Consider the following 24,216-nt stretch of genomic DNA (forward strand, 5'->3'; position numbering starts at 1 on the left):
CATCGCGCCGCCCGCCCGGCCCCGCGCCCGCCATCGCCGCGCGCCCGCCGCTCCCGGCGTGCTCTGCGGGGCGGGGCGGGGGCAGGGGCGGGGCTTAACAACCGGGCAGGAGCTGCGCGGGGGGCGGGGCTTGGGGGAACGGGGCCGGCCCGCTCGGTACGCACTGCGGGGGCGGGGCTCGGGACACGCCGGGCAGGCGGGGCTTCCCGCCTCAGCGCCGCCGGTCCTGCCGCCGTGCACCGAGGGGGCGGGGCCCCGCGGGTAAGCGGGGCTTAGTGCGCGCGAGAGGAACCGGCTCGCTCGGCGTCAACGCGGGGGGGCGCGGCTTCCTGGGGCGGAGCTTCCGGTGCCTCCCGCGTGGATGGGCGGGGCTCCCCGGGATGGGCGGGGCTCCCCGGTGAGCACGGCCGGTTCTGCCCCCGCGGGCTCCCGGCATGCTCTGCGCGGGGCGGGCGCGGCTCCTCCCGGCCCCGCCCCGTGTCCCCATCCCGCCCCCGTGACCGCTCCTGACGCCCCTGTCCTCCCTTCTCGTCCCCCGGCCAGGGTCTCGCTCGTCATCCATCACCCCTGCCCCAGGCCATGTGCCCCTGTCCCCACCCGGACCCTCGGGCCTGCTCCACCCCCACCCCTTCCCCACCACGTCTTCCTCACCCAGATTCCAATTTCTCCATCTACTACTCCAATCCACCGTCCTGTTTACCACCCCAATCCCCATGTCCTCCTTCTCCCGGTTCCTGTGTTCCCATCTTGTCTCTTACACCCCCCCCTGCATCATTCCAGCCTCTGTGTCCCCCTCTCTGCCCCTCCCTATGGCCCCCTCCCCATCCTGTCCCCTACAGCTCCCCCTACACCATTCCAGCCTCTGTGTCCCCCTGTCCCCGTCCCTGCATGTCCTCGCATGTCCCCAGTCCCAACCCCGTATCTGACCATGCGGCCCACGTGCAGAACACGTGGGCACAGTCCTGCCTGTCGCCAGTCACCACCGTGTCCAACCTGTCCCCTTGTCCCAACTGAAGGGTGCCACTGCCACCACCCTGCTCTGAGGACAGAGCAGTGGGAAATTCACTCTGGCTGGCTGTGCCCTTAGGGTCCTCAGGAGACATGGCTATCCCTGGGGATATCCCCGCTGCTGCAAGCCAGCTCTGTCCTGCAGAGCAGGGACCATGGCAGGCAGTGACAACAGCAAGGAAAATGACAGGAGCCTTGGCAGGGATGGTGGCTGTCACGGGGCTTTCCGCACCTCAAGGGTCTGGGTGGCCCTGGCAGGGCTGGAGGACACTAGGTGCTACCCAGGATGGGTTAACCATGCTTAGGAGGTGACATTCCCCTTAGATCCCTGTCTGGACTCCATGGGCCACCCAGCAGCAGGACCGCCTTGCCATGACTCTGCCAGGGTGAGCCTACAGCCCGGGATGATCTGCATGGCCTCCCCACTGCAGCATCACCCCCCCAGGAAGGGACTGGAGGTCAGGAGGCCAAAGCCACCCGTGCTCCTTGGGGCTGGGCAGGGACCAGGTCCTGGTGCCCTCTCAGCAAAAAGATGTGACATGCAGAGTGGCCATGGGGACACACAGGTGTGGGACAGGGGGGGCAAAGGCTGGAGGTCATCACCAGGACAACACCTGGGTCACCTCGACACCAAGTGATTTTGGGGGCCACTGAGCACACTGAAGGGGTCAGAGCCCAGGACCCTCTTGTGACACAGGTCCCCTGCATCCCCCCCCAAGCTGCGGGGCTGGGCTGAAGGCTTTATTGAAAAATCCAAAACAAACAACATGGTCGTTATTATCATACAATGAAAACTCAAATCAACCTGCCCTGCAGTGGGGGGGCACCCCCACCATCCCTGTCACCAGCTGCCAGCACCAGGGACACCGCAGGGACCCTCCTCCCACACCTGGCTGAGATACAAAAGGGACAAGTGGATTTGGGCGAGAACAGTGCCACTGTCCCCCAAGCCCCCGCTGCCACTGTCACCCCCATGCTGCTCCCCGGCCCCAAGGCCTGAGGTAGTTGGTCGTGCAGGCGAGACTCCCCCCCAAAAAAGCGGGGAGGGTTTTGGGGCTCCCTGTGTCCTGCAGGAACGGGATGGTTGGTATTGCATCCTAGGGGAGCCAGCACGGGTTGAGGGTGGGGAGGCAGCAGGACCCCCGGGGGCAGGTCCAGGTCCCTCTGGCGGGCTGGCGCACAGAGCGGGTGGGCTGGCAGCAGGGCTGGTGGAGGACATGGGAACAGCGGGTCCCTGCACGCTGGATGGCTGTGTGGAGGGGTGGCAGCTCCGAGGCCACGGTGGTGGCAGGTCCCACTGCTCCAGGTGCCAGCTGGGTGCTGATGGGTGGGCGCCGTTGGAAAGCACGTAGTGACAGCCCAGCCCCTTCCCAAAGGGAGAAAGGCCAAATCCTGTGCTCAGCACCCCGAGTGGAGGGACACTGGCCCCAGCAGGGGCACCAGCAGGACCATGGGGGATGGGGACATCGCTGCCTGGTCTGACGTCACTGTCTCCACTGCAGCGAGATGAGCTGGGGGGCCCAGAGGTGGCTGATTCCCCCCTGCCCTCTGAGCCCCCTGCTCAAGGCACAAAGGTTCCCTTGCTGGTGCCAGCCCCATGGCCACCCCTGCCCACAGCCACACTGGCCCTGGTCCCCCTGCACCCAGGAGGGTGGCGGTGGCACCAGGGTGGCACCAAAGTCAGCAGGGTCAGGGAGTTGTTTGCTCTGGCTTTGGGATGCTCTGGTTTTGGGGCACCCTGGCTGCCCCCCAAACCCTCTGCTGCTGCCCTAGAGTCACCCCCCATCCCCAGGAGCTGGTGGCTTGTGCAGTGGCACTGCGGTGGCCCAAACCCGCACCCAGCACCTTGCGGAGGGCTTATTGCTGGCATGAACACAGTGATCTGTCAGGGCAGAGCAGCCCAGCTCAGGTGGGGCTTGGAAGGTGTTCTGGGGACCTGGAATGAGGCGCAGGAGCTCATGGCAGCACCGCTCCTGCTGCCACCCCTTTCCCAGCTGTTCCTGGCACCCCGTGTCACTGGCCAGGGTGTCCCATGGGAACACCACCTCCCAGCCTGCAGTGGCCAAAGGCACTTGGTGCCCCTGCCGAGTGGGAGCACACTTAGCACCAAGCCCAGCAGCACCCCGAAAGCTGTCCCCCACCCAGTGGTACCCCTGTGGCCTTCAGCATGCTCATTCCTGGGGCGGGGGGACGTTCATGTCGAGCCAGGGGCTGGATTAAGGCTGGAAAAGCAACGAGAGGCAAGAGAAGCCCGACCGCTCTCGCTCAACCAGAGACGGCTCTAAGAGTTCCCATAATCTGTGCAAAAACAAAACTAAAGGGTTAAAGACCCCCGCGCAGACACCTCCCCCCACCCCCAGCAGCTCTAATAAATACAGGTGCGGTTTGCGCGAGCCCTCGCCCCGGGCCCGGGCGCTCGCTGGCGGCTCGGCTCTGGTGCTGGAGGCGGCTCCTGGGGGGACACAGGGGATGTGTGCTTCAGGGGGGCTTCTGCACCACTTCCTTGGGGATCTTCTCAAAAGACTGCACCAAGTGGGGTCCCAGGGGTGTCCCCCGCAGGGTCCCAGCTGTCCCCCGTGGGCTGCTTCTACCACTGGTGCTAATCTGCAGCTATAGGCGGGAAGACAGGGTCAGGGGGTGCAGTGTCCACCGGCATCCCTCTGCCCCAAACCGCTGGGACCACAGGGCTGCTCTAGCAGCACCTGGTGGCCTTGCCTGGGGGTGATGCAGATCCCACAAGCTCGGGTTTCTCCACACAGGATTTTGCCCATGTGTGCCAACTATCCCCAGGCTCGTGCCAGCTGCAGCAAAACCTGCTCACTGCCATGGATGGCAGGCAGGGCCTCTCCATCCTGCCCCACCTTTTCTGGGAGCAGCTGCCCAGCTGGAGCAGGGCTGGCACCACTCACCGTCCTCCTCCCAGCCTTCCGCCACTCCAGCCAGCTCGTAGTGCTTCTTGCGCAGCTCCCCCAGCTTCTGCCGCTCCTTCTGCAGCTGGTTCTCCAGCTCCAGCACCCGCACCTGGGGACATGGCCCAGGACATGCCCAGCCAGCACCCTGGTACGGCGCTGGGCCAAGCACTCCCCTTTCACACCCATTATGCCCCCAATGTCAAGCCCAAAGACCACAGAGGTGCATCCCACGAGTGCACCAATGACAAGCAGGCCTGGGGAGGGGATGGAGCTCAGGTAGGCACTGCTTGTGCAGGCAGGTGAAGGCGCAATGATCTGTGTGGGCACTCCAGGCAGGGGAATTCCCCAGAGCTGCCCCATGCCAGGTAGAGGTGGGTGCTGTGGGTAGCACACAGGGGACCAGGGTGGCCATGGGCTGCTATGCCATGATGGGAGCAGCACAGGGGAGGGATCAAGGACCAAGTGCATATGACTCCTGGGCAAACACCTTGGGCCTCCCCTGTGCTTGTGCTACCTGGGGGCAGCTGGGCATGGTGACCCCAAATTTGATGCCCCACCCCGGGCAGCCCAAGAGAGACATGACCAGGTGTTTCCCAAACCATGTGGGAATTTCCTACCTGTGAGTCCATCTCCTGACGCTTGATCTGGGTGAGTGTCATGCCGGAGAAGTCCATGCTATCTGTGGAGAAAGACACCACCAGCCCGCCTCAAGCTCTGCTCCCCACTCGGACCCCCTGGCAGCTCCCATACCACTGGCAGGATCTGGCATCATGGGATATGCAGGGAGGGAGTGAGGGGCAGCCATGGGCAGAGACCAGAGGGGCACAACCAACCAAGGGTGGTGAGTGCCAAGAGCACTCAAGGTTTTGGGGTCAGGTGTGTGCTCCAAGCATTAGGACCAGAGGAAATGACCTCAAGTTGTGCCAGAGGAGGTTTAGGTTGGATAAAAGGAACAATTTCTTCACAGAAAGGGTTATTCAGCACTGGCAGAGGCTGCCCAGGGCATGGTGGAGTCACAGCTCCTGGAGGGATTTAAAAGCCATGTAGATGTGGCACTTGGGGACATGGTTAGTAGTGGGGGAACAATTAAACTCAATTGTCTTAGAGAGCTTCTCCAACTTAAGTGATTACATGATTCTAAGATCCCTGCAGCCCAGCACTTACCTTTCTCCTCCACCTGAGACTTCCCAGCCTTGGTGGAGGCCACCACACTGGCTGTGGCCTGGTTGACGCCCCGGGACGCTTGTTGGAGCTTGCAGAGGTTGGCGCTGTCTTTGTCTGCCTTCACCTGCCGGGACAGTGAGGAGGGGTCACACCCCGCCTGGCAAGCAGAAGACCAGCCCCACGATTTGGGGTGACCACATGGTGCCCCAGCATCACCCTGAACCACGGGCAGGGGAGCAGCCTTGCTCCTACCTTGGAGGCTGCCACCAGCTGAGCGGTGCTGGCTGCGATCTCCCGGGAACAGACCATCAGCTCCTCGAATGTCCCCTTGCCTTGCACCACGAGGTCGGCAGCGTCACTGCAGGAGAGCAGAGAGGGGCTGGAGCATCGTCCCACCATCCATGTCCCCTCCCTGTGGTGACGGCAGGACTCTGCCATCCTCTCCCCGCTCTGGTGACAGTGGCACTTACACCATGACAGTGGCACCCCAGCCCACTGCCTTGGAGGCGGAGATGAGACCCTCGGTCCAGCGTGAATTCTTGGCATAGAACTCCTTGGGGGATGCTGCACCCTGCCGTTGGTAAAGGCACAATTAGTTACTGGGCACCCCCCGACCCCTGCTCTGGGGGGAAAGGAGGAGGTCAAGGTGTCATTCAGGATGTGTGTGGGAGCTGGAGACACACTGAACTTGGGGGTTGTGGGGTCCCCTGTGTGGGAAGGGAGATCAGGGATCACCATGACACCCCAGGAACCATGACCAGGGTGAGACTCTAGGGTTGGAGAAGAGCTCCTGGCAGCTGGGGGGGGAAGTCCCAGTGGGCCAAGGGTTGGAGCAGCACATCCCAGCAAGTGCACAATGAACCCCAGCTGGACAAGCACCCGTCTTCATCCCTGCCTGCCCCCTTGCCTGCATCCCTGTCCCAGCTCACCCGTCCACTCTCCACGATCTCTCTCTGGAGGTCCTTGGAGGCCAGGACCAGGACATGGATGGCCTGCATGAGGCCTGTGCAGGAGCCCAGGATCCTGCAAGACAAACACCACTGAGCCCCACCTGTGGAGCAGCTGCCCTACCTGCAGCACCTGTCCCCATCCTACCTGCCTGGCTCTGTCCAGTGCCCCGACCACCACTCACCTCTCGTTCACTTCCAGTTTGACCCCAGTGTCACCAGCCCGTGCCTTGCTCAGCATCTCCTGGTTGAGGGGAGAGAGGCTGTGCTCAGCCCAATGCGCCTCTCTGGCCTCTCCAGTGGTCCCAGCAGGACCCCAGCACGGTGCCTGTGGGCACCTCTCTGCTCATGGTGACCCTCACCTCAATACGGGCAGATGCCGTTTCGATGGCTGCGGCTGTTGCTGCCATCTCCTTGTCCACCAGGTCACCCAGCTCCTCCTGCCTGACGTCCAGACCTCTGGGACGCAGCTCCTGGGGATAGGATGGGATGAAAGGGACTGTCCAGGAGCAGTACAGTCCCTGTGGTGGTGCCTGCCATGGCCTGATCCCATCCCACTAGCCCTCCTGGGGCACCCACCTCCCCAATGGCGCTGATCTGGCCCAGGCAGGCTGTCACCAGGCTGCAGTCAGCACTTGCCACCGTCCCTGGGTCTTGCAGGGCGCTGAGGTAGCTCACAGCCGCACTGCCACATTGCTTGCACAGCTCCAGCAGACCTGCATGGGCAGCATGGGGGGCTGAGGGGGCCACATGTGGGGAGGAGATGTCTGGTTCCTACCCACCACAGCATCCTACCTGCGCTGGCCTCTGCCTGCCCTGGTTTCTGCCCACTTCAGCACCCTACTTGCCCCAGCATCCCGCCCACCTTATCCCAGCATGCTGCCATGACCCCTGCCCACCCTAGCCTCTGCTCACTCCAGCATCCTCCTTGCCCTGGCCTGTCCTGGCACCTGCCCACCCTGACATCTGCCCACCCCAGCCCCTGCCCACCCTGACATCTGCTCTCCCCAGCCCCTGCCCATCCTGACATCTGCTCTCCCCAGCCCCTGCTCACCCTGATCCCCTGCCCACTTTGGCCCCTGCCCACTGAATTCCCTGCCTACCCCAGCCCCTGCCCACCCTGACCCCTACCCACCCCCACCCATGCTCACCCTGATCCCCTGCCCATTCTGACCCCTGCCCACCCAGCCCCTGGCCTGGGGCAGCACTCACGGTCAGCAGGCTCCACAGGGGCCACATGGGAGGTTGCACTGCCCTGCAGGAGTGTGTCGCTGACCAGGTGGGCAAAGAGGGCCAGGCAGGGCAGCAGGGAACCCACAGCTGTGGCAGGACAGCGAGCACAAGCCTCAGTGCCCACCGTGCTGCTCACCCACCCTGCATGCCAGGGCTGCCCCTGTGCCCCCTGCCCGGGGCTGCCACCTCTCACCTGCGCCATCCAAAAGGTACTTGCTGTGTGCGTCCCGCAGCCGCTCTGCGCACTCGGAGGCTGCCAATGTCCGGGACAGGAGGCAATCTGCAGGCAGACAGCAGGCAGGGCTCAGCCGGGAGCACAGGGAGCAGGCAGGCTGGGGTAACACCAGCTTTGGGAGCAGCAGGGGCGTCACCTGCTGAGCCGGTGCAGCTGATGTGAGCAGGATCCTCCATGCGAGTCAGGGCGTCCTGCACCATGCGCTCGGCCTCGCGCGCGGTGCCCTGCAGCAGGGACAGCTGCTCCTGGGCCAGGCGCTGCTGCAGCGCCTGCTCTGTGCTCTCCTGCTGGGCCAGAGCTGGGCTCAGGGCCCCTGCTGGGCCACTGGGCATTCCCTGCACTTGGCCCCACTGAACCCCTCTGGTCTGGCCAGAATGGGGATGGCCATGAGGACCCTCACGGTACCTTGTCTCTCAGCTGGGTCTGCAGCGTCTCCAGCTCTGTCCTGCTGTTCTCCTGCTCGCTGCTGAGCGTGTCCTGAAGCTGCTGCAGCTCAGCCTGCAGAGCTGCCATCTCGTCCCTGTGCTGCTCTGCTGCTCGGCTCAGCCTGTCCCTCTCCTGCTCAAGGCTGGCAATCCGAGTGTTCTGCTCTGCTCCTGCCTGGGGGGGCATGAAACAGCAGTCGGGGCTGTGCCGAGGGTGAACTTTCCAGTCTGGGGACTCATTCCAGGCTCGGGTCACCCTGACTGTCCCTGCTGGGTGCACCATGGCCTGTGCAGGCACAGCTCCCCACTCCCCCAGCAGCACTGATGACCTTACCTGGTGACAACTGAGGCTTCTGGGGAGCCCTTTCACTTTTGTCAGTGAAAATGCATTTTTATCATGACTGTCACCATCCTGATGGAGGACTGGATGCAGGGTGGTGCCTCTGCCCCATCCCCATCCTGCTGCTGAGTCTGCCCACTTCCTAGATGGGTGACTGCATTTTCCTGCCAGCTTCTACCCCCTGCAACGAGTCCAGGCACCCGGCTGTCTTCCACAGCTCTGCAGGCATGGGATACCCTCTGGCACATCTTGCAGTGTGATGCCACACTGCTACCTGGGCTTAGAGCAGGCAAAGCTGCTGACTGACCCTCTTCTTCCAGGCATTTTATTCCATGATCCCTGCTGCTGGAGCCCATTGGTCCACATACTACCACACCCAGGAGTGTGAAACCCCCTTGTGTGACATCAAACCCACTCAGATGTAGGAAAGAAGATGACAGGGAGCTGGTTTTGAGGTCAGTGGCGGGTATCACCTCTCGAATGGGTAAGGCCTGGCTACCCAGCCCAGAGGGGTGCTGGGGGCCCCCATGTGCTCTCACCTGTGTGCTGGACTCCAGTGTGCCCTGGACCACCTGCAGCTCCTGTTTGCTGGCTGCCAGCTCCCGCTTCAGTGTCTCCAGCACCTCTGCCTGCTCCTGAGACTGCAGCAAGGGGAGAGGTTGGCAGAACTGGTGCCCCATGGGAAGCCCGTGCTTATCCCTGGTGTGTCCCCCCCCATCCCTACTCACCTTCCTCTGTGCCTGCTCGCTCAGCCGCTGGAAGGAGTCCTCCAGCTCCTTTTTCTCCCGCTCCACATCCCCCTGGGCCTGCCTGGCCACTGTAATCTGCTTGGTCACCTCTGCGTTCTGGCGATGGCAGAGAATGAGATGAGCAGCCCATGGTGTCAGGGGGCATGGCTGGGAGAGGACATGCTGGGGGGGGTTTGGGGAGCCCACCTTGCGCAGCAGGTCGGCGTGGTTCTGCACCAGCTCGCTGTACTTCTCCTTCAGTTTGCTGTAGCGCTGCTCATTGGCCTGTGCCCGTCCTGCCACACGCACAGTGACACAGAGCTGAGCACTTGGGACCCCCCAACTGGGGCTCACCCCGACCCCACGCCAGTGCTGGCACTTCCTGCTCACTCTCGATTTCCGTCAGGCTCCGCTGAGCCTTCTCCGTGTCCTCCCGCTGCTTCTTCAGCTCCTCCAGCTCTGTGCGCAGGAACTCGCTCTCATCCTGTGCCTGCTGCTTCAGGTGCTGCTGCTCGGCCAGCTCAGCCTCCAGCTCGCTGGCACGGCCACGCAGCTGCACTGCACCCCGTGTGCTCTGTGGGGACAGCCGGGGGCTGACGGTGCTGTTCAGTGCCCACCAGGACCATCCAATGCCCACCAGTACTGTCCAGCAGCCCCCCCATGGGTACCACCCTACAGGCCCCCAAGTGCATCTTGACAAAGCACAAGGATGCTGGGCAGTGGGGCTGAGCCCACCCCCTGGCAGGGATGCAGCCCCCTGGCATACCTGCGGACCCCCTGTATGAGGGAGGCCACCGGGAACAGGGCAGGACAGAGACGGGGTCACTGTCTTGCCCACCCAGGGACACAGCCACCAGCCTACCCCACACTCCCAGTGGGTGTCATCCTGCCCACCTGGCTGTCACCCACCTCAGCCTTGAAGTTCTCCAGCTCCTCTTTCAGGCCTGCGATCTCCCCGTAAAGCTGCTCAATTAGCCGGTCTCTGGGAAGGAGAGACATGGGGTACACCCTCAGTGCCATAGGGACACAGCCTGGGAGGGGAGGTGTCCCCTGTGCCACCATGGCTGCTCCAGGCAGGGAGCTCCCGGTACAATCCTGGCCATTTCGCAGCATCGCCAGCATTGCTTACTTGTCATCCTTGCTCATCCCATTCTGGCTGTTGAAGTTGAAGGGGTCGCAGCTGAAGGAGCTGCCAAAGATGTCATCAAACTTGTTGTCAAACAGGCTCTGGGGGAAGAGCAGGACAGACCTGGAGTGACCCCACTACCACTTGGGAGCCCTTGTCCCTCCATGTCCCCAGTGTCACTGCCAAGCCAGCCTATGAGCTGCCTGGACACTGGGGCCCCGCTGCTCCCAGGGCACTGAATGTTATGAACTTGATGAACATGGAGCATCTGTAGTCCATCCCCACCTAACTCCTGGAGGGAGAAGATCCCCAAAGCCACATCACTGCATGCTCCCTCCCCTCCGCACTCAATGCCTGGGGACAACCCTTGGTAGAGAGGAGGGTAAAGACCTAAAGGTCTCCATGGCAATGCTCGAAACCAAACCTCTCCTTGCCCATCACTGGAGGGCACCACACCATTGAGCAGCCACCATGAGAATTCAGGCTGGCTCAGCCCTAGGAGCATCCAGATGGGACACCCAGCATGCAAATGGGATATGCAGCACCCAGATAGGACATCCAGCACCCAGACGGTCACCCAGCACCAGATGGGGCACTCAGCACCGATCCATCTCTTTGCAGTGACACTCCCCAGTTCCCAAGGCCATCCCCACTGTCTCAGCCCTCACCACAGTGTGGGTTTGGAGAAATAACCCCAGGCTCAGCGCCAGAGAGCCCCCACCATCCTTACCTGCGAGGCTGTGTCCATTTCCACCAGGTCTGTGATGGGCTCACTGTCGGGCGAGGAGGCCTCAGCAGGGATCACCACCACGGGGCTGATGTGCTCTGACAGCGCAGAGGCACGCAGGAAATTGGGAGGGTTCTGGGGAGGGAGGGGAGCAGGGCTGAGAGGGAAACACTGGCACTGCTGCTGGGCTGAAGGCACAGTTGTTTGAAATCCTGCCCTGGAGCTCAGCTGGCCCATGCCTTGACCCATGAGAACAGAGCCAGGACCCACAGAGATGGAGTCAGGATGCAGAGGAATAGAGTCAGAACCCACAAGGATGGAACCAGGACCCGCAGGGGTGGATCTCAGCAAGGGCTATGGATCAGTGAGAGAGGGGATCCCAGCTGCCAGTCAGAGGGCAGCTCCATCCAGCCGGATGCCACCCAGCGAGGGATACAAGAATGATCCTCAAGGTCCAGGAACCCCATGTTGCCACCAGACCTAAGAAGCTGGGCAAGGCAGCAAGAGGCTTTTTTTGGCCATCTGCCAGTGCCAGTGGCCCCACTGCTGCCCCTGGGCACAGGGACAGGAAACACGGGGACTGCAGGGTCTCACCTCTGGCAGCTGCGGGATCTGAATCAGCCGCTTGAAGTACTGCAGGTTGCTGGAGCGGTAGAAAAGGTCCTTGAGCCTGCAAGGGGCAGGGAATGGTTAAGGATGGCTCTTGTCCAACCTGGACAACCCCTTGCCTGGCTCCAGGAGGTGTCACCTGGCCACTGTATTGCCTTGGAGGGGAAGGAGTTTTGTGCTGCCACCAAACTCAGGGCAGGTGTTGGGAGCCAGCCTCCCACCGCTGGAGGGTTTATCCCATAAATCCCCAGCCTGATAGGCAGGGAGAAGGACCTGGAACTTGAGCAACCTGGTCTAGTGGAAGGTGTCCCTGTCCACAGCAGGGTGTTGTACCTCATGACCTTCAAAGGTCCCTTCCAACCTAAACCACTTCCTGCCTACCCAAAGTTTCCAGGAGCAGGGGGCTTCCTGCCTGGAGCCAACATCTCCACCCTCACCTTCAGTTTCTACAGGAGCATCTTCCCCAGAAGCAGGGTACCTCCCTCCAGGACTCCCAGTTTTGGGGAGGAGGGACAGTGCCCAGCTGCACCACTCGTAGCTCTCACCTCTCCCAGTCACCTGAGCAACCTAGTCAGGATCTTGGCGCTCTTGACCCCTGTCCCAAGGTTAGTCCCTGGGTGGTCAGAGCACAGCCAGCCCTGCTATCTGCTCTTTGCAGTTTGTGACCTTGAATCAAGCTGTTGCTCAGTACCATGATATCCTCCCCTGGCACCATGACATCCCCTCCCTGCTCTCGGTTGCCAGCTGTTGTTTTGGTTACTCATGTACCAGAGACCACAGCATGTCCCTGCTCACTCATTTTAAATCTCAGTGCCTTGGGAGCGCTCCCAGGGCACTGATGCTCTGGGTGTGGGCACTTACTTTCGGAACTGCTCCAGGAAGCGATCTCGGTGGCCCTGCAGCGTATCCGCCGGCAGACCTGGAAGAAGCAGCAAGTAGAAATGCCAGCGGGTGTCTTCATGGATCAGGGAACAACCCATCAGCACAGCCACATGGAGATGGCTCTTTCCCAGAGATGGCCACCCTCCTCTGGGGGTCCAAATAAACCAGGCAGTGTCCTGCTGCAGGAGGGGATCACACCCCATACCCCCCAGGGCAGAGAAAAGCGTGGGCTGGCAGCTGCCACAATTCCAGATCCTGAAGGATATGGGTTTTGCACCTCCTTGCCATGGTGACTCCCTTCACCCCCCAAAAGAGGCTGGGGAAGAGGTGGTGGTGAACAGCCCAGGCTGAGCAGGGTGGTGGCCCCAGTGCCTCCCTCTGTGTCCCCCCTGTCAAAGGCAGTGCTGCTGGGGGCACTCACAGGAGTGGAGCTTGAAGAGCAGCTTGACGGTGTAGTCGTAGAGGTGGCTGCAGTCCAGGATCACCTGGATGAGCGGGGCCAGACGGCACTGCCCCGCTGCCGTCACCGACACCGAGCGCGACATGTCCAGGGAGCTGAACACTGCAGGGAAGGAGTGCAGGATCAGATCCAGCAGCACCAGCAGCACCAGGAGGTGCCACACTGTGTCTGCCAAATCCACAGATGTCATCCTGAGCAAGAGCCGTTCGCCTGAAGCAAGATACCCACTGGCCCTTGGGGACACAGCCTGCTGTCCTGCAGCTGTTTGTGAGCTGAGTGGGAGGGGAAATTCCCACCCAGGTCTCCCACACAGGCCTGGGAACACTCCAGCCTGGCACCATGGGCCTCCAACTGGGACTGAGCCCCAGCCATGTACCTGGGCAGAGCTGACACGTGACTGCTGTGCTCTGCCTGTCACTGTTGTCCCACTGGCACTCGAGTGTGCTAGGTGTGCCAGAGGGAAGATGCTCCAAAACCAGCTGGGAGCAGCTGAAGCCCATCTCATTCCAACACCTTCCACTAGGACCAGAGTGCTCCAAGCTCTATCCAACCTGGCCTCGAAACACTTCCAGGGATGGGGCAGCCACAGCTTCCCTCGGCACCCTGTGCCAGGGCCTCACCACCCTCACAGCCAAGAATTTCTTCCCAATATCCCATCTAACCCTGCCGTCTGGCAGTGGGAAGCCATTCTCCCTTGTCCTGTCGCTCCATCCCTCGTCCCCAGTCCCTCTGGTCCTCTTGGAGCCCCTTTAAGCAGAGGAAGGGGCTCTGAGGTCTTCCTGTAGCCTTCTCCAGGTGAACACCCCCAGCTCTGCCAGCCTGGCTCCAGAGCAGAGGAGCTCCAGCCCTCGGAGCACCTCTGTGTCCTCCTCTGGACTTGCTCCAGCAGCCCCACATCCTTCCTGGGCTGACGACCCAGCGTGGGCAGGAGGTGAGGGGGGGATTCTGCCCCTCTGCCCCGCTTAGGGCAGAGCTGCCTCCAGCCCTGGTGTCATCAGCCCAGGGCATAGGGGGTTTTGGAGCACACACGGCTGGGGCACGTCGAACTTCTCATCCTCCAGCACCCCTAAGTCCTTCCTGGCAGGGCTGCTCTCCATCCCTTCATCCTCCAGCCTGGACTGATACCAGGGGTTGCACTGATCCAGGTGCAGCACCTTCCACTTTGCCTTGTTGAACCTTAATTCAGGTGAAGTGCCCATAGAAGAGCTGAGCTGTGGTGCCCTCAGCCAACATCCCCTGTCAGAGCCTCCTCCAACTCGGATCAGCCCCACGAAGGGGCTGGACTTCTGCAGATCTCTCACTCCACCCTGTCTCAGAGTAATGCAGGGCTTTACCTGTCTGGAAGAGGTTCAGCTCACACTCCAGGTAGTCAAACATCTCCACCGTCAGCTGAAAACTAGGAAACAGGGTTGAGGATGGTTGAGGACTGTCCCCAAGGCCACCCACGAGCCTCAATCTTTGATGAGGGTGCTCTAGTGTGGATGCACCAGCCTTGCCTGAGGCTCTGCCCGTTCTCAGGACCTGCCACAGGGCAGGGGGCAGGAGGAAGGTCCTGTCCCTGCTTGGTTGTGCTGCCGGTGGGGTTGGGGAGATCGTGTCCCCCACCTGCACCCACTCCCTCCCTGACCTTCCCCTGCCCCACACTCACAAATTATTGACATCATTCTCCCCAGCCTCATCAAGCTGCCGGTCAGACATCTGGAGATTTCCAGGGAATCTGGGATTCTGTGGGAGAAACAGGAGGTGGGAAAGGGTTCCAGAGGCTCTCCTGGTCTGGCCACAGCTCTGGGAGCACCAGAGCTGTGATCCTGCAGCCTCAAAGTCAGCTCCTGGATGAGCCAGGGGAGTGATGTGGGGGAAAAGGGAGGTAACACAGGGTCTCTGAATCCTGGGTGACCACAGCATCCCTAATCCACAGCATCTGTGCTCTTCCCAGGAAGAAAAGCTGATTCTCCCTAGGTTGAGAAATCTGTCAAGCAGGGAGGAGATGAGGCTGCCAGCAGAGAGCTGGACGGGATGGAATGATATCTGCCCCAGGGGGTACCCGCTCTGGCATTTTGGGGAAGGTCATATCACACTTCCAAAGCAGGGTGATGGGCACAGAAAACACCTCTTTCCAGCACTTTTCCCCCTTTTCCCATCTAGGATAGCTGGGGGGGGAAAGGGAGTGTGTGTCTCCTACTGCTGCAGCCCACCAACTCCCAGCCCAGACCGAGGAGCCCTGGGCCACCAGGAATCCTGCCACCCCCAAAGCATTGGTCCTTGGGCCATTTTTGACGGCCACTGGCAGCTTCGGGAATATTTCATGGATGCAGCAGGATGGCCATACCGGTCCACTGCTGTCACCCCAGTGCCCACCCCTTGCTACAGCCCTGGGGACAGGGATGGGGTGGGGCTTACCTTGGTGTGAAATTCCATCTTGGTTCTCAGCAGTTTGAGGTAGATGCTGCAGAGCTGCCCATAGCCCTCGCTCAGGTGGCCCTGTGGGGACCCCAAAAAGCTGTTGAGATCCAGGACAGGCTGTCGAAAAGCCTTTTTCTGCTGCAGAATGACTGGCCCCTCCCTTATCTCCCCAAAACCACAGCCAAACCCTCCTTGCTGGCACCTGGATGTAGGCTGGCTGTACTGAAGGGATTTGGTCAGACCTTCTCATCACCTTCTCTGCATGTTTCTATGCTTCATTTGACTGTCAGAGCCGAGTTTTTAGTGGGTTTTTGCCACGAAACAGGAAGGAGGCATTTGATTTTGGTGGAAGGGAACACCGAATGCAATTGAAACCCAGCCCAGGTAGGTGATGACAGCCACAAGTCAGCCATGGCTGCGCTCCACTTCCTGAGAGAGGGGACCCCCCAAGCCTACACCCCCCCAGCCTGGCCAAGGGACCCCTGGGATCTCCCCATCATGGCTGGCAGGGTTGGTCACTTACCCACATCCTGCTCATGTCGCTCAGCTCATTCTTGTACCGCACGGAGTCTTTCAGGACCTGGAGGAATGATGGTGACAATCAGTAGGCAGAGCACCAGGACACGATGCTCCATACTTGAAACCAGGAACTGGGTGAGAAATGGGAGGTCTTGATGCATTCCCAACCCTTTATCGCCACTGCCAGTCCTGGGTGCCTCAGCTTCCCCAAGGAGGAGCCTTGCTGACGGCTCCTGCACCAATGCCATTGCCAGGCGCTGAGCCATTTCCTCTGGCACTGCCGTTGGCACTGGGGTTTGAGGCACACAGGATTTTGGGCAGGGCAGCACCAGGAGGGCTCTGGCACCCAGGACTGACCTGCAGGAAGGCACTGACCCTTTGGAAGAGCTCTAGCACTGGTGTCCACATAGGACTGACCCCCGGGAGGGCACCAACCCTCCAGGAGGGCTCGAGATCCAGTCCCTACTCAGGACTGACCCCTAGGAGGCCAGTGACCCTCTGGGAGGGCTCCAGCTCCAGTCCCCACCCCGGGACTGACCCCCCAGAAGGATACTGACCCTTCAGCATCTCCCATCACCCAGTGCAGCCCTGCAGGGGAAAGGATTTGGCCCCAAGCTGAGCTTTGGGCACTCACATTGGAATGTCCATCCCGGAGGAGCTTGTGGAACACATGGCAGAACTTCCAGCAGAGCACAGCATTGCCAGACAGCGGCAGCCGGTTCACCACTGACCAGAAGGTCTGTGCTCCCTTCTCATGGTGTGTGCCCAGGATGCACGGTGCTGGTGGTCAAGGAAACACTCCTCTGCCCTTTGGTGATGGAGAATGGCCACCCAAAGACGGCTGCACCCGCAGAGCCCAGGGGGGCCAGGCCACCACAGGGAGCTAATACTGCCCACCCCAAGCATGTGCTGTCCCCAAAGTGGCACAAGCTACCCTCTCTCCCACAGACTTGCTCTAGGAGCACCATGGCACATGCAAGGCTGGGGCTGTGCCTCCGCTGAGCCTTCCCAGGTGCCTGGCTGGGATGCTGGGGATCCACTTTTGGTGGCAGTGTCCTAACCTGCTGCGAGCACCTTCCCCTCTTGCCCTCTCATGGGATGGCAGTGCTGGGAGCACCAGCCAGGGCACCTACCAACATTCAGTGGCTGTGACAGCAGGAGCAGGGACCCTGTGCCATGCTGGAAAAATATCCAATGTCGTTAACAGCACTCCAAGGTCCCATCCAGCCTCCCCAGCACCCTGGGCACCTCTCCTCACACACCCTCTTGATGCTGCCCCTTTTCTGGGCAGCCCCAGCCCCGCTCCCACACTCCTTGTCCCACGGCCAGCTTTGAGAAGGATATTCCTGGCGTGTTTCTCCTTGACAGCCACTTCCTGTGCATTAATGGCCTTATTGATGCTGACGGTCTGCAAGAGAGAAGTGATGGAGGGGGGTGAGATGGGGAGGGTTGAAGCTCCCTTATGGACCCCCCCCTTGCTCACTGAGACCCTTCGGCTCTGACAGCACCTGCCAGTGGCTGGGTCCCATCCAGGTCCCCAGTCCCTGCTTGTGCCAGCTGGATGCTGACCCTTCCCGGATGCCTTTCTGGGATGCAGTTGGCATCCGCCAGGTTCAGCTGCTGCCAGGACTCATTTACTCAGGATAATAATGATGCAATTAAAGCAGTGCCCACAAAGAACCCTCTGCTGCCCTCACAGTGGTGGGACAGGCAGAGGGAAGGCAAGTCCCTCTCCTGCCCTTGGATTGTGGGCAGCAGCTGGTGGCTCCTACCCCACTTTTGGCAGGGCTGAATGGGGAGGACAATTTGGGGGGGCATCAAGAATCAGGTAGTGGGATGGCAAGACCACTGTCAGGGTTGCCTGGCAAGGTCCTGGCTGCTCCATGGATTAGAGGGGCAGGAGTGGAATCCCCAGGCAGAACTGGCCATGTGGGTGTTGAGGACCCTGGGGAGTCCACGCTGAGGAGCCTGGGCACAGCCAGCCACCATTTATCCTATGGAAGGCAGTGGCAGCTACTGGAAAGGTTTTCCAGGCAGGATTTTTAACTCTACCCCATTTCTGATCCTACACAGGGACACAATGATGCCAGCTCAGGGTCACCCTCTCCCCAAGCTCCCACATCACCAAGTGCTTCCCTGGCACCTGCTCCGTGAACATCCCGCTGCCAAGGGAAGGAACCGTCTGGCTCAGCACTGCCAGAAGTAGCTCATTACTGATATAAACCAATTAAAGCTGTGAGATTAATTCCAATGCCTTCCTCACTGCAATCCTTGCTGCAACTCTGCTTCCTGGCCCTCTCTGAGGTGGCCCCATATGGCTTCATCTCTATGGACCCTGGTGACTCTGTGCTGAGCGGGACTGGAGGAGCCCACGGGAGCCCCAAATGTGGGAGGGGGTACAGCCCAAACCCCCAGGAAGTCCCTCTGCCACCAAAACATGTGCCAGCTGGAGTGGGAATGATGACGGCCTGAGACAGATGAGACCCCACTTACAACTGCACCCCCAGCCCAGAGCCAACCACCCTCTTAGCTGAAACCGTGTCTGGATGTCCCAGTATGAACCAGTTCTGCTGCAGGGATGGTGCTGCTCTGTGGTGTTTGCAGCCCCATCCCTATTGGCTCTGGGTGGAGAGCATGGAGGTGACCAGTAAGGACCATGGATGTGACATGGGAGGTCATCAGCAAGATGAAGAAGGCTCATTTTGAGGTGTCAGGGGACCCAGATTGCCAGTTGCAAGACACCCCTCCCAGGCACCCAGAGCAGAACCTGGATCTCAGCTTGGTTTTTTAAGGAGAGCTGAAAGGAACATCAGCAGTGGAGAGACCCATCCATCCCTTCCTGAGGAGCTGGATGGAGGCAACAGGTTCCCAGCACATGAGGACAAGAGTGGGAGTCACCTCTGCAGCTCTGTCTGTCCCAGCAGCCACAGCCCCTTGTCAGGAAAACCATAAAATTAAATTCAGCATTAAAAAATGCTTGGGAAGGTGCCTCTGCCTGTCTGGAGAGGGATGCCCATGTCCCAGAGGCTTGGAGCAGGATGCCTGCATCCCAACAGCCATCTGTGACACGTGCCTCAGATCCAGCTCCAGGGGCAGCTTGTCCTCATCCAAAATCCCAGTCCGCAGCCCCAAAGACGCAGTCAGGACAGCTGTGATGAACCAGCCAGCACAGCGAGGAGTGCCAGGATTGGCATTTAAACGCACATTACACCTCAGAACGGAATCCTGGACCACAAGGAACAAGCCAAATGCAAAGCCAGAGCTGGGGAGTGGAAGCTCATGGCCAGAGGTGGGATGTAGACACCTCTCTCCTGAAGCCAGCACGTGTCCGCTCCTGCCGCCCTTGAACGACGGGATCAGGGGTGGTCTCTGGAGGGAAGCAGTGCTGCATCCCTGGGAAAGCTAGAAATGGAGCTCCCAGTTTAACTGCTCTTTCGTGCCAGCTTTTCCTAGCAAAGCAAGGACACTTTTTTCCATCCAAGGAAGCCCCAGTGACCTCCCAGCGTGAGGAGACACAGTGGGAGGGTGACAGGGGCCGGCAGCTCCTGGATCCGGGCAGGGACCTCCCGGAGCTTCCATCCCCAAGTTCCTCAACTCCATTTGAAGCACATACAGACTTCCTTTCTGGAAGGCAGAAAGGTTTTCCGAGGAAAAGCTGGATCTCACTTTCCTGTCCTTGTGGACACCCCACTTTCCCACTGCATCCCCAGGAGTGCAGGGCAGGGGTTTCATCCTGGGAGCCAACTGGGACATGCCCAAATCTCCATACCAGTGTCTCTGGCAGCGCCCACATCAGCAAACTGGGAGAGCACGGAGCAGCAGCAGGAAACCAAAGCTGGAATTGTCAGCTCCAGGGGACAAGTGGGGTCAGGGAGGGTGATTTGGCTGCAAAATCGGGTCAGAATGGAGGGAAATTTGGGGCTGCCTGGACAGCAAGCCCAGACCCCTTCCCCACAGAGGGTCTTTCACCCTGACTCAGAGATCCCACTTCCCACCACCATCCCACACCTGTAGTTGACAGAATTCTAATTTAATTATGAGCTTCCAACCTATGAGGGCAACTTCTGACCCACCAGGACACATCTGGGCAGCACTGCTGGCCCAGCTCCAGTTTTCTGAACAGGGCAGGGGACATGGGGGACATGGGGCAGCCCCACGCCCCACCCTACTGCTGGGACAGGAAACCCTGGAGCTTCCTCTTGTGCAACAGGCCAGGCGGGAAGCGGGACGAGAGTCCAGAGGGGCCCATTGCACAAGGAGAGGTGTGAGGGTGACACTGCCATCCGGCCACCCTGGCAGAGCCACAGGGCTAGGATGTGGGACTGAGCTCAGTGGGGCAGGACCTGGGGCGGGGCTGGGCATGGGGCTCTGCCAGGCTGGACAGTGATCCATGGATCAGGTCTCATGTCACCTCTCTGGGCGTGTCTCTGCAGGCTCCAGACAGGGACAGAGGAGCCCAAAACTGCATGGAGGGAGAGGGTCAGGATGACAGAGGCTTTCTGAGCCCTGACACATACTTCCCTCTGTCACACACACCCTCACTCCCCACCAGTTCACCCCAGATTACGCTCTCACTCCCTGAATCCAAAATTTCCCATTTGGAGGCACAGAGCCAAGCTTGGCTCAGGAGCAGCACAACGCCTTCCCGCTTCTTTCATTTCCAAAAGGAAATGAGTGTTGATTAAAGAATCCAGAGCTACTGCAAATTATTTGGAGAAACTGAGTAAGTCGCAGTGCAAATCCTCTCAGTAATGCTCCCTCATTTCTCCTTAATTCCTTTCTATAAATGGAGAGACGGGATGGAGCATACCTCCGGAAAACCGCTCACAAGCCCTGCAGACGCAGGAGCTTTGGAGAAGGGAGTGAGCAGGGAGACTTGACTACAACAAGCCTGGAAAAAAATCCATGGGCTTAATTAAAATGCAAACCCCAGTAAAGCAAAGCTCAGGTCAGGCCCTGGAGGTGTGCAGGACATGGGACGCAGGCAAGCTCTTCCAAGGGCACATCTCTCTTTAAACATCACCCACCACCGGCAGCTAGTGGCAAATCCCAGCCTCGATGGGGCTCAGGGAATGGTTTTGTCCAGCAAAATCCTGGAGCAAAGCCAGCTGGGTAATACCTGGGGTGTACAGTGCTCTGCTGAGGACTGGTGAGAGCTCCTGGGGACAACTGGGGTGGCTGCAGTCCCCCCATGCTGGGCACCTGTGGCCTGACAGCAGCAGCAGGAGCAGGGAACAAGCCTGGCTTTGTGGCTGCCAGCAGCCGGAGGGAAAGGGAGCCAGGAAGGCAGGAAAGCAATGCCGGCAGGGCTGGCCAGCCCCACAGGATGTAAAATCCAGGGATATATTTCTATGTATTGGATAGGAGGATGCTCAACCTGTCTTCCCACTCAGTCCCATGGGCTTCCTGTGAGCAGAAAGTCAGAAGACATGAAAAATACCTTCCCACCACTTAATCCAGGTTATTTGGCTGCATCTGCTGCTGAATCCATGAGTCTGGAAAGCAAGTGCTCCTCTCTTGGCTAGCTACATCCTGGAGCTGCTCTGGGGATGAAGGTCCTTGTCCAGGCTGTGTGAATATCTCCCGGAAGATGCTGCTGCTCTTCTCACCTCCTGCTCCCTCCAGATGAGAGTAATTCCCAAAATGACACAAGTCTCAGATTTCCCACTGCTTGGCCCATAAAAACAACCATTTTTCCCAAACCAACTACATACTCCAGTGATAGAGACCCCAAAACCTTGCTGCATCCACCGGGGTCACTCCCAGTGGTAGTGGCTTCAGATGTCCCTCTCCAGGAGGACATGCCGATGCCACCAGCCCAGATGCAGGCAGGAGCAGGACCAAGGTGTCCAGAGACAGCCCTGAATCCCAAGTGATACCAGTGTAGGTGTTTGGGGTCACCTTGTCCCACAGCCTGCACACGGAACACCTCAAAAGAGAGTCAGAAGATGGCAACAGGCTCTGTGAGCCACGCTGGAATCCAGTGGCATCACCATGATGCTCTTCTTAGCAGAGACCCTGCCCTGGCATTGCTGCTGCCAGGTCTGCTCTCCTGAGGCCAGGAGGATGATGACTTCAGATTGATGACACCACCAGCCCCTCCGGCACTCAGCAATGCCCGATGGAGTGTTACAGAGCTCTTCCAGCACAGGTGGGGTTTCCAGGGAAAAAAACACCTGAGCCAGGAAATGGAATGGCGATATGAGGTTCAGAGGTCTCCAACCACGAGGAGACATGCGAGGCTGGAAGCTGATGCCTGACTACTTGCACGCCTTTGCCTTGAGAGCTGTAGTGCTGTTATCCCACTAGGAAAACCAAAATAAAGTTGTAGGATGTCCATTTGGAGTGTGCCTGGACAGACCATTCCACCAGCTCCCAGCTCCTCCTGAGGGTAGCAGAGGTTGGGATCCACAGGGGGATGCACCCATGAGCTGCGTGTGCAAGGACTTGACCCACTGTTGGCTCTTCCAGAGCCTCCAGCGAAAATCCCGAGTTCCGCACCATCAGGAGAGACAGGGTAGGATGAGACAGTGTGATCCAACTGCTCCTCCACCTTCGAGGCAAAGGAAAAGAACACAACCACCCAACCAATCTGTGGTGGGTCCCAAGGGCTCCAGTGAGATACTTGATGCCAGCAGGGGAGAGCTGGAATGACCCCAGGGAGGGTTTGGCTCCACCAACACCAGGGACGAGAGCTCACCACAGTGAACACATCACTGCCCACCACAGGGAACCAGCAACTGGAGTGCTGGGCAACTGGATTTCTCCAGCCATAAACAACTTACGCAGTTTAATTACTTGGACACGGAATTTTTAAATCCAGTTTAAGGAATGTGGACTTTTCCAATACACAGATAAACCTTAGGGGAAAAAAAGGATAGTAAGGAGCAATTTTGGGGAGAACAGCTGGCAAAAAGCAAGGCTACAGAATCCAGACCTCACAGGGACCACTAGGGAAGCTGACACTGTAAAGCTCAGAGCCCAGGCTGCTGCTGGCCAGCACTTCCGACCCCACAGCACAACCAAAGCCCATCACAGGGGGCTGGATCTGAGGAGAGGCAGAAATGCAGAAGGACCCCAGGACCCCCATCCCTCCATTAAAACATGCACATCTGCTCATTACTCTCCTCACTTAATTACTGCTCAAGGCACTCTGTCAATCCTGCCCCATGTGCCCAGCTGGCTTGGCCGCAGCCAGAGCCTTTCTCATGAGCTGCCCTAATATCCAGGCTTTTAATTCTAAATGGGGATTTTATGCAAGGATAATCTCTTCCAGCAGTGGTGACTTCTGTCTGGGGAGGGAGTGTGGCTGTGTCTGACAGTGTCAGTGGTCCAGCAAGGTCTTCCACCACCTACAAACGTTCCTGAAACATTCCCAGTCATGCTGACCAGAGTCTTCTGCTTCCCAGCAGATGCAAATATTTGGGCATTTTTTGTAACAGGAGGAGATAAAGGAGCGAGGATGGAGAATTTGGGGAGCAGATGCAAGGAGCTCACATCCAGATGTGCATTTCTATGATCAGCTGCCATTCAGGACCCATCCTTCTTGGGAAGCGTCACCCCGGCAGGAACACGGCGGTGCTCATTGCACTAGCAGGATATTCCCAAATTAAGCTGGGATCTAGTGTTGGTGGAAATCGTTCCTTGCAATGCTTCTGGGTGAGCGGCAACTCCCGGGAGGAGGATGGGGCAATCCCTCCCCTGTTATCCCCCCAGGACGTCTGGATCCTGCAATGGTGCCAATAGAAGCCACGACCATGTGGGCTCAATGCTGCATCTGAGGGACCTGCCGGAGCACCGGGAAAAGCCAAATCCCTCTTCCCAGGAGAGCAGAGCAGGGGTGACCATGCTCCCTGTAGAAACGGACCCTAAAAACCCACTTCTTGCCCCAAACTTGTTTCCATTCCTTCTACCTGGGTGAGGGGCAGTCCCCATGGGCCGGAGGAGCTGTGACAGCAGCACTGGACATGGCGACACAAGCGCGTGGAGATACAGGTATGTGGGGACACAGGTGCTCCTGAGGACATGGGAACATGGATGCATGGGGACACGAGTGAGTGCTCGTGGGGACACGGGTGCTCGTGGCACGGCCTGAAGCCGGCCGAGCCGAAGACTGGGGGAACACGATTCACACGGGTGTGTGGGAGCGAACCCGCCCCGGCCGCAGCACCACGGAGACGAGCCCCCCACAGATGCTGGCGGGTCCCCCCGCCACACGAACCATCCCCGCTCCCCGCGATGTTCCTCCGGGAACCGCCGCTATCGGGGAGAACGAACTTCCCCGGGAAGGAGTTTCCCTGGATGCGAACCTCGATTTCAGGAATGAGCCCGGGAGGGGCGCGAGGGTCCCCGGGGGGTGGCCGTGGCCGCGCACTTACCACCTTGCCCAGCTCCATGGCGGGGGCGGCGGGGGCTCGGCCGGCTGCGGGCTCAGCGCGGCGCGGCGGCGGCGCCCATGGCGGCGGCCCCGCGGGGCGGCGGCGCTGGAAGGTTCTGCC

The 24,216-nt window shown here is 59.8% G+C and overlaps 1 protein-coding gene and 1 long non-coding RNA gene across 8 annotated transcripts in view; one reads left to right on the forward strand and one right to left on the reverse strand.

The window, feature by feature from the left end:
- Positions 1 to 3,516: 3,516 nt before the first annotated feature.
- Positions 3,517 to 24,216, reverse strand: part of HIP1 (huntingtin interacting protein 1) — a 42,450-nt gene continuing 21,750 nt past the window's right edge. For 2 of the 7 annotated variants that reach the window (XM_042025825.1, XM_042025822.1), the window contains exons 2-31: positions 17,063 to 17,126; positions 16,353 to 16,495; positions 15,723 to 15,779; positions 15,197 to 15,277; positions 14,445 to 14,521; positions 14,131 to 14,192; positions 12,758 to 12,898; positions 12,316 to 12,373; positions 11,440 to 11,515; positions 10,849 to 10,980; positions 10,122 to 10,219; positions 9,902 to 9,974; positions 9,383 to 9,566; positions 9,200 to 9,288; positions 8,993 to 9,109; positions 8,804 to 8,905; positions 7,905 to 8,099; positions 7,636 to 7,783; positions 7,458 to 7,544; positions 7,244 to 7,351; positions 6,611 to 6,747; positions 6,394 to 6,504; positions 6,217 to 6,275; positions 6,014 to 6,107; positions 5,555 to 5,655; positions 5,337 to 5,442; positions 5,085 to 5,208; positions 4,538 to 4,599; positions 3,918 to 4,029; positions 3,517 to 3,618 (exon numbers count right to left, since the gene is read on the reverse strand). In XM_042025825.1, the coding sequence (XP_041881759.1) occupies positions 3,608 to 3,618; positions 3,918 to 4,029; positions 4,538 to 4,599; positions 5,085 to 5,208; positions 5,337 to 5,442; positions 5,555 to 5,655; positions 6,014 to 6,107; positions 6,217 to 6,275; positions 6,394 to 6,504; positions 6,611 to 6,747; positions 7,244 to 7,351; positions 7,458 to 7,544; positions 7,636 to 7,783; positions 7,905 to 8,099; positions 8,804 to 8,905; positions 8,993 to 9,109; positions 9,200 to 9,288; positions 9,383 to 9,566; positions 9,902 to 9,974; positions 10,122 to 10,219; positions 10,849 to 10,980; positions 11,440 to 11,515; positions 12,316 to 12,373; positions 12,758 to 12,898; positions 14,131 to 14,192; positions 14,445 to 14,521; positions 15,197 to 15,277; positions 15,723 to 15,779; positions 16,353 to 16,495; positions 17,063 to 17,126 (3,009 nt within the window). In that variant the 3' untranslated portion in view covers positions 3,517 to 3,607. Of the gene's footprint in view, positions 3,619 to 3,917; positions 4,030 to 4,537; positions 4,600 to 5,084; positions 5,209 to 5,336; positions 5,443 to 5,554; positions 5,656 to 6,013; positions 6,108 to 6,216; positions 6,276 to 6,393; positions 6,505 to 6,610; positions 6,748 to 7,243; positions 7,352 to 7,457; positions 7,545 to 7,635; positions 7,784 to 7,904; positions 8,100 to 8,803; positions 8,933 to 8,992; positions 9,110 to 9,199; positions 9,289 to 9,382; positions 9,567 to 9,901; positions 9,975 to 10,121; positions 10,220 to 10,848; positions 10,981 to 11,439; positions 11,516 to 12,315; positions 12,374 to 12,757; positions 12,899 to 14,130; positions 14,193 to 14,444; positions 14,522 to 15,196; positions 15,278 to 15,722; positions 15,780 to 16,352; positions 16,496 to 17,062; positions 17,127 to 24,096; positions 24,188 to 24,216 lie in introns of those variants that run through there. The other 5 variants (XM_042025824.1, XM_042025821.1, XM_042025827.1 and 2 more) reach the window with 4 other exon arrangements.
- The window catches only part of LOC121663506, a 6,848-nt gene continuing 5,530 nt past the window's right edge, over positions 22,899 to 24,216 (forward strand). The window contains exon 1 of the long non-coding RNA XR_006015654.1: positions 22,899 to 23,713. This is a non-coding gene — a long non-coding RNA (uncharacterized LOC121663506). The remainder of the gene's footprint in view (positions 23,714 to 24,216) is intronic.

This window comes from Corvus kubaryi, unplaced genomic scaffold (genome assembly GCF_017639235.1).
Source record: "Corvus kubaryi isolate FWS band 111438036 unplaced genomic scaffold, C.kubaryi_AGA036_p1.0 37284, whole genome shotgun sequence".
Taxonomy (NCBI): Eukaryota; Metazoa; Chordata; class Aves; order Passeriformes; family Corvidae; genus Corvus; species Corvus kubaryi.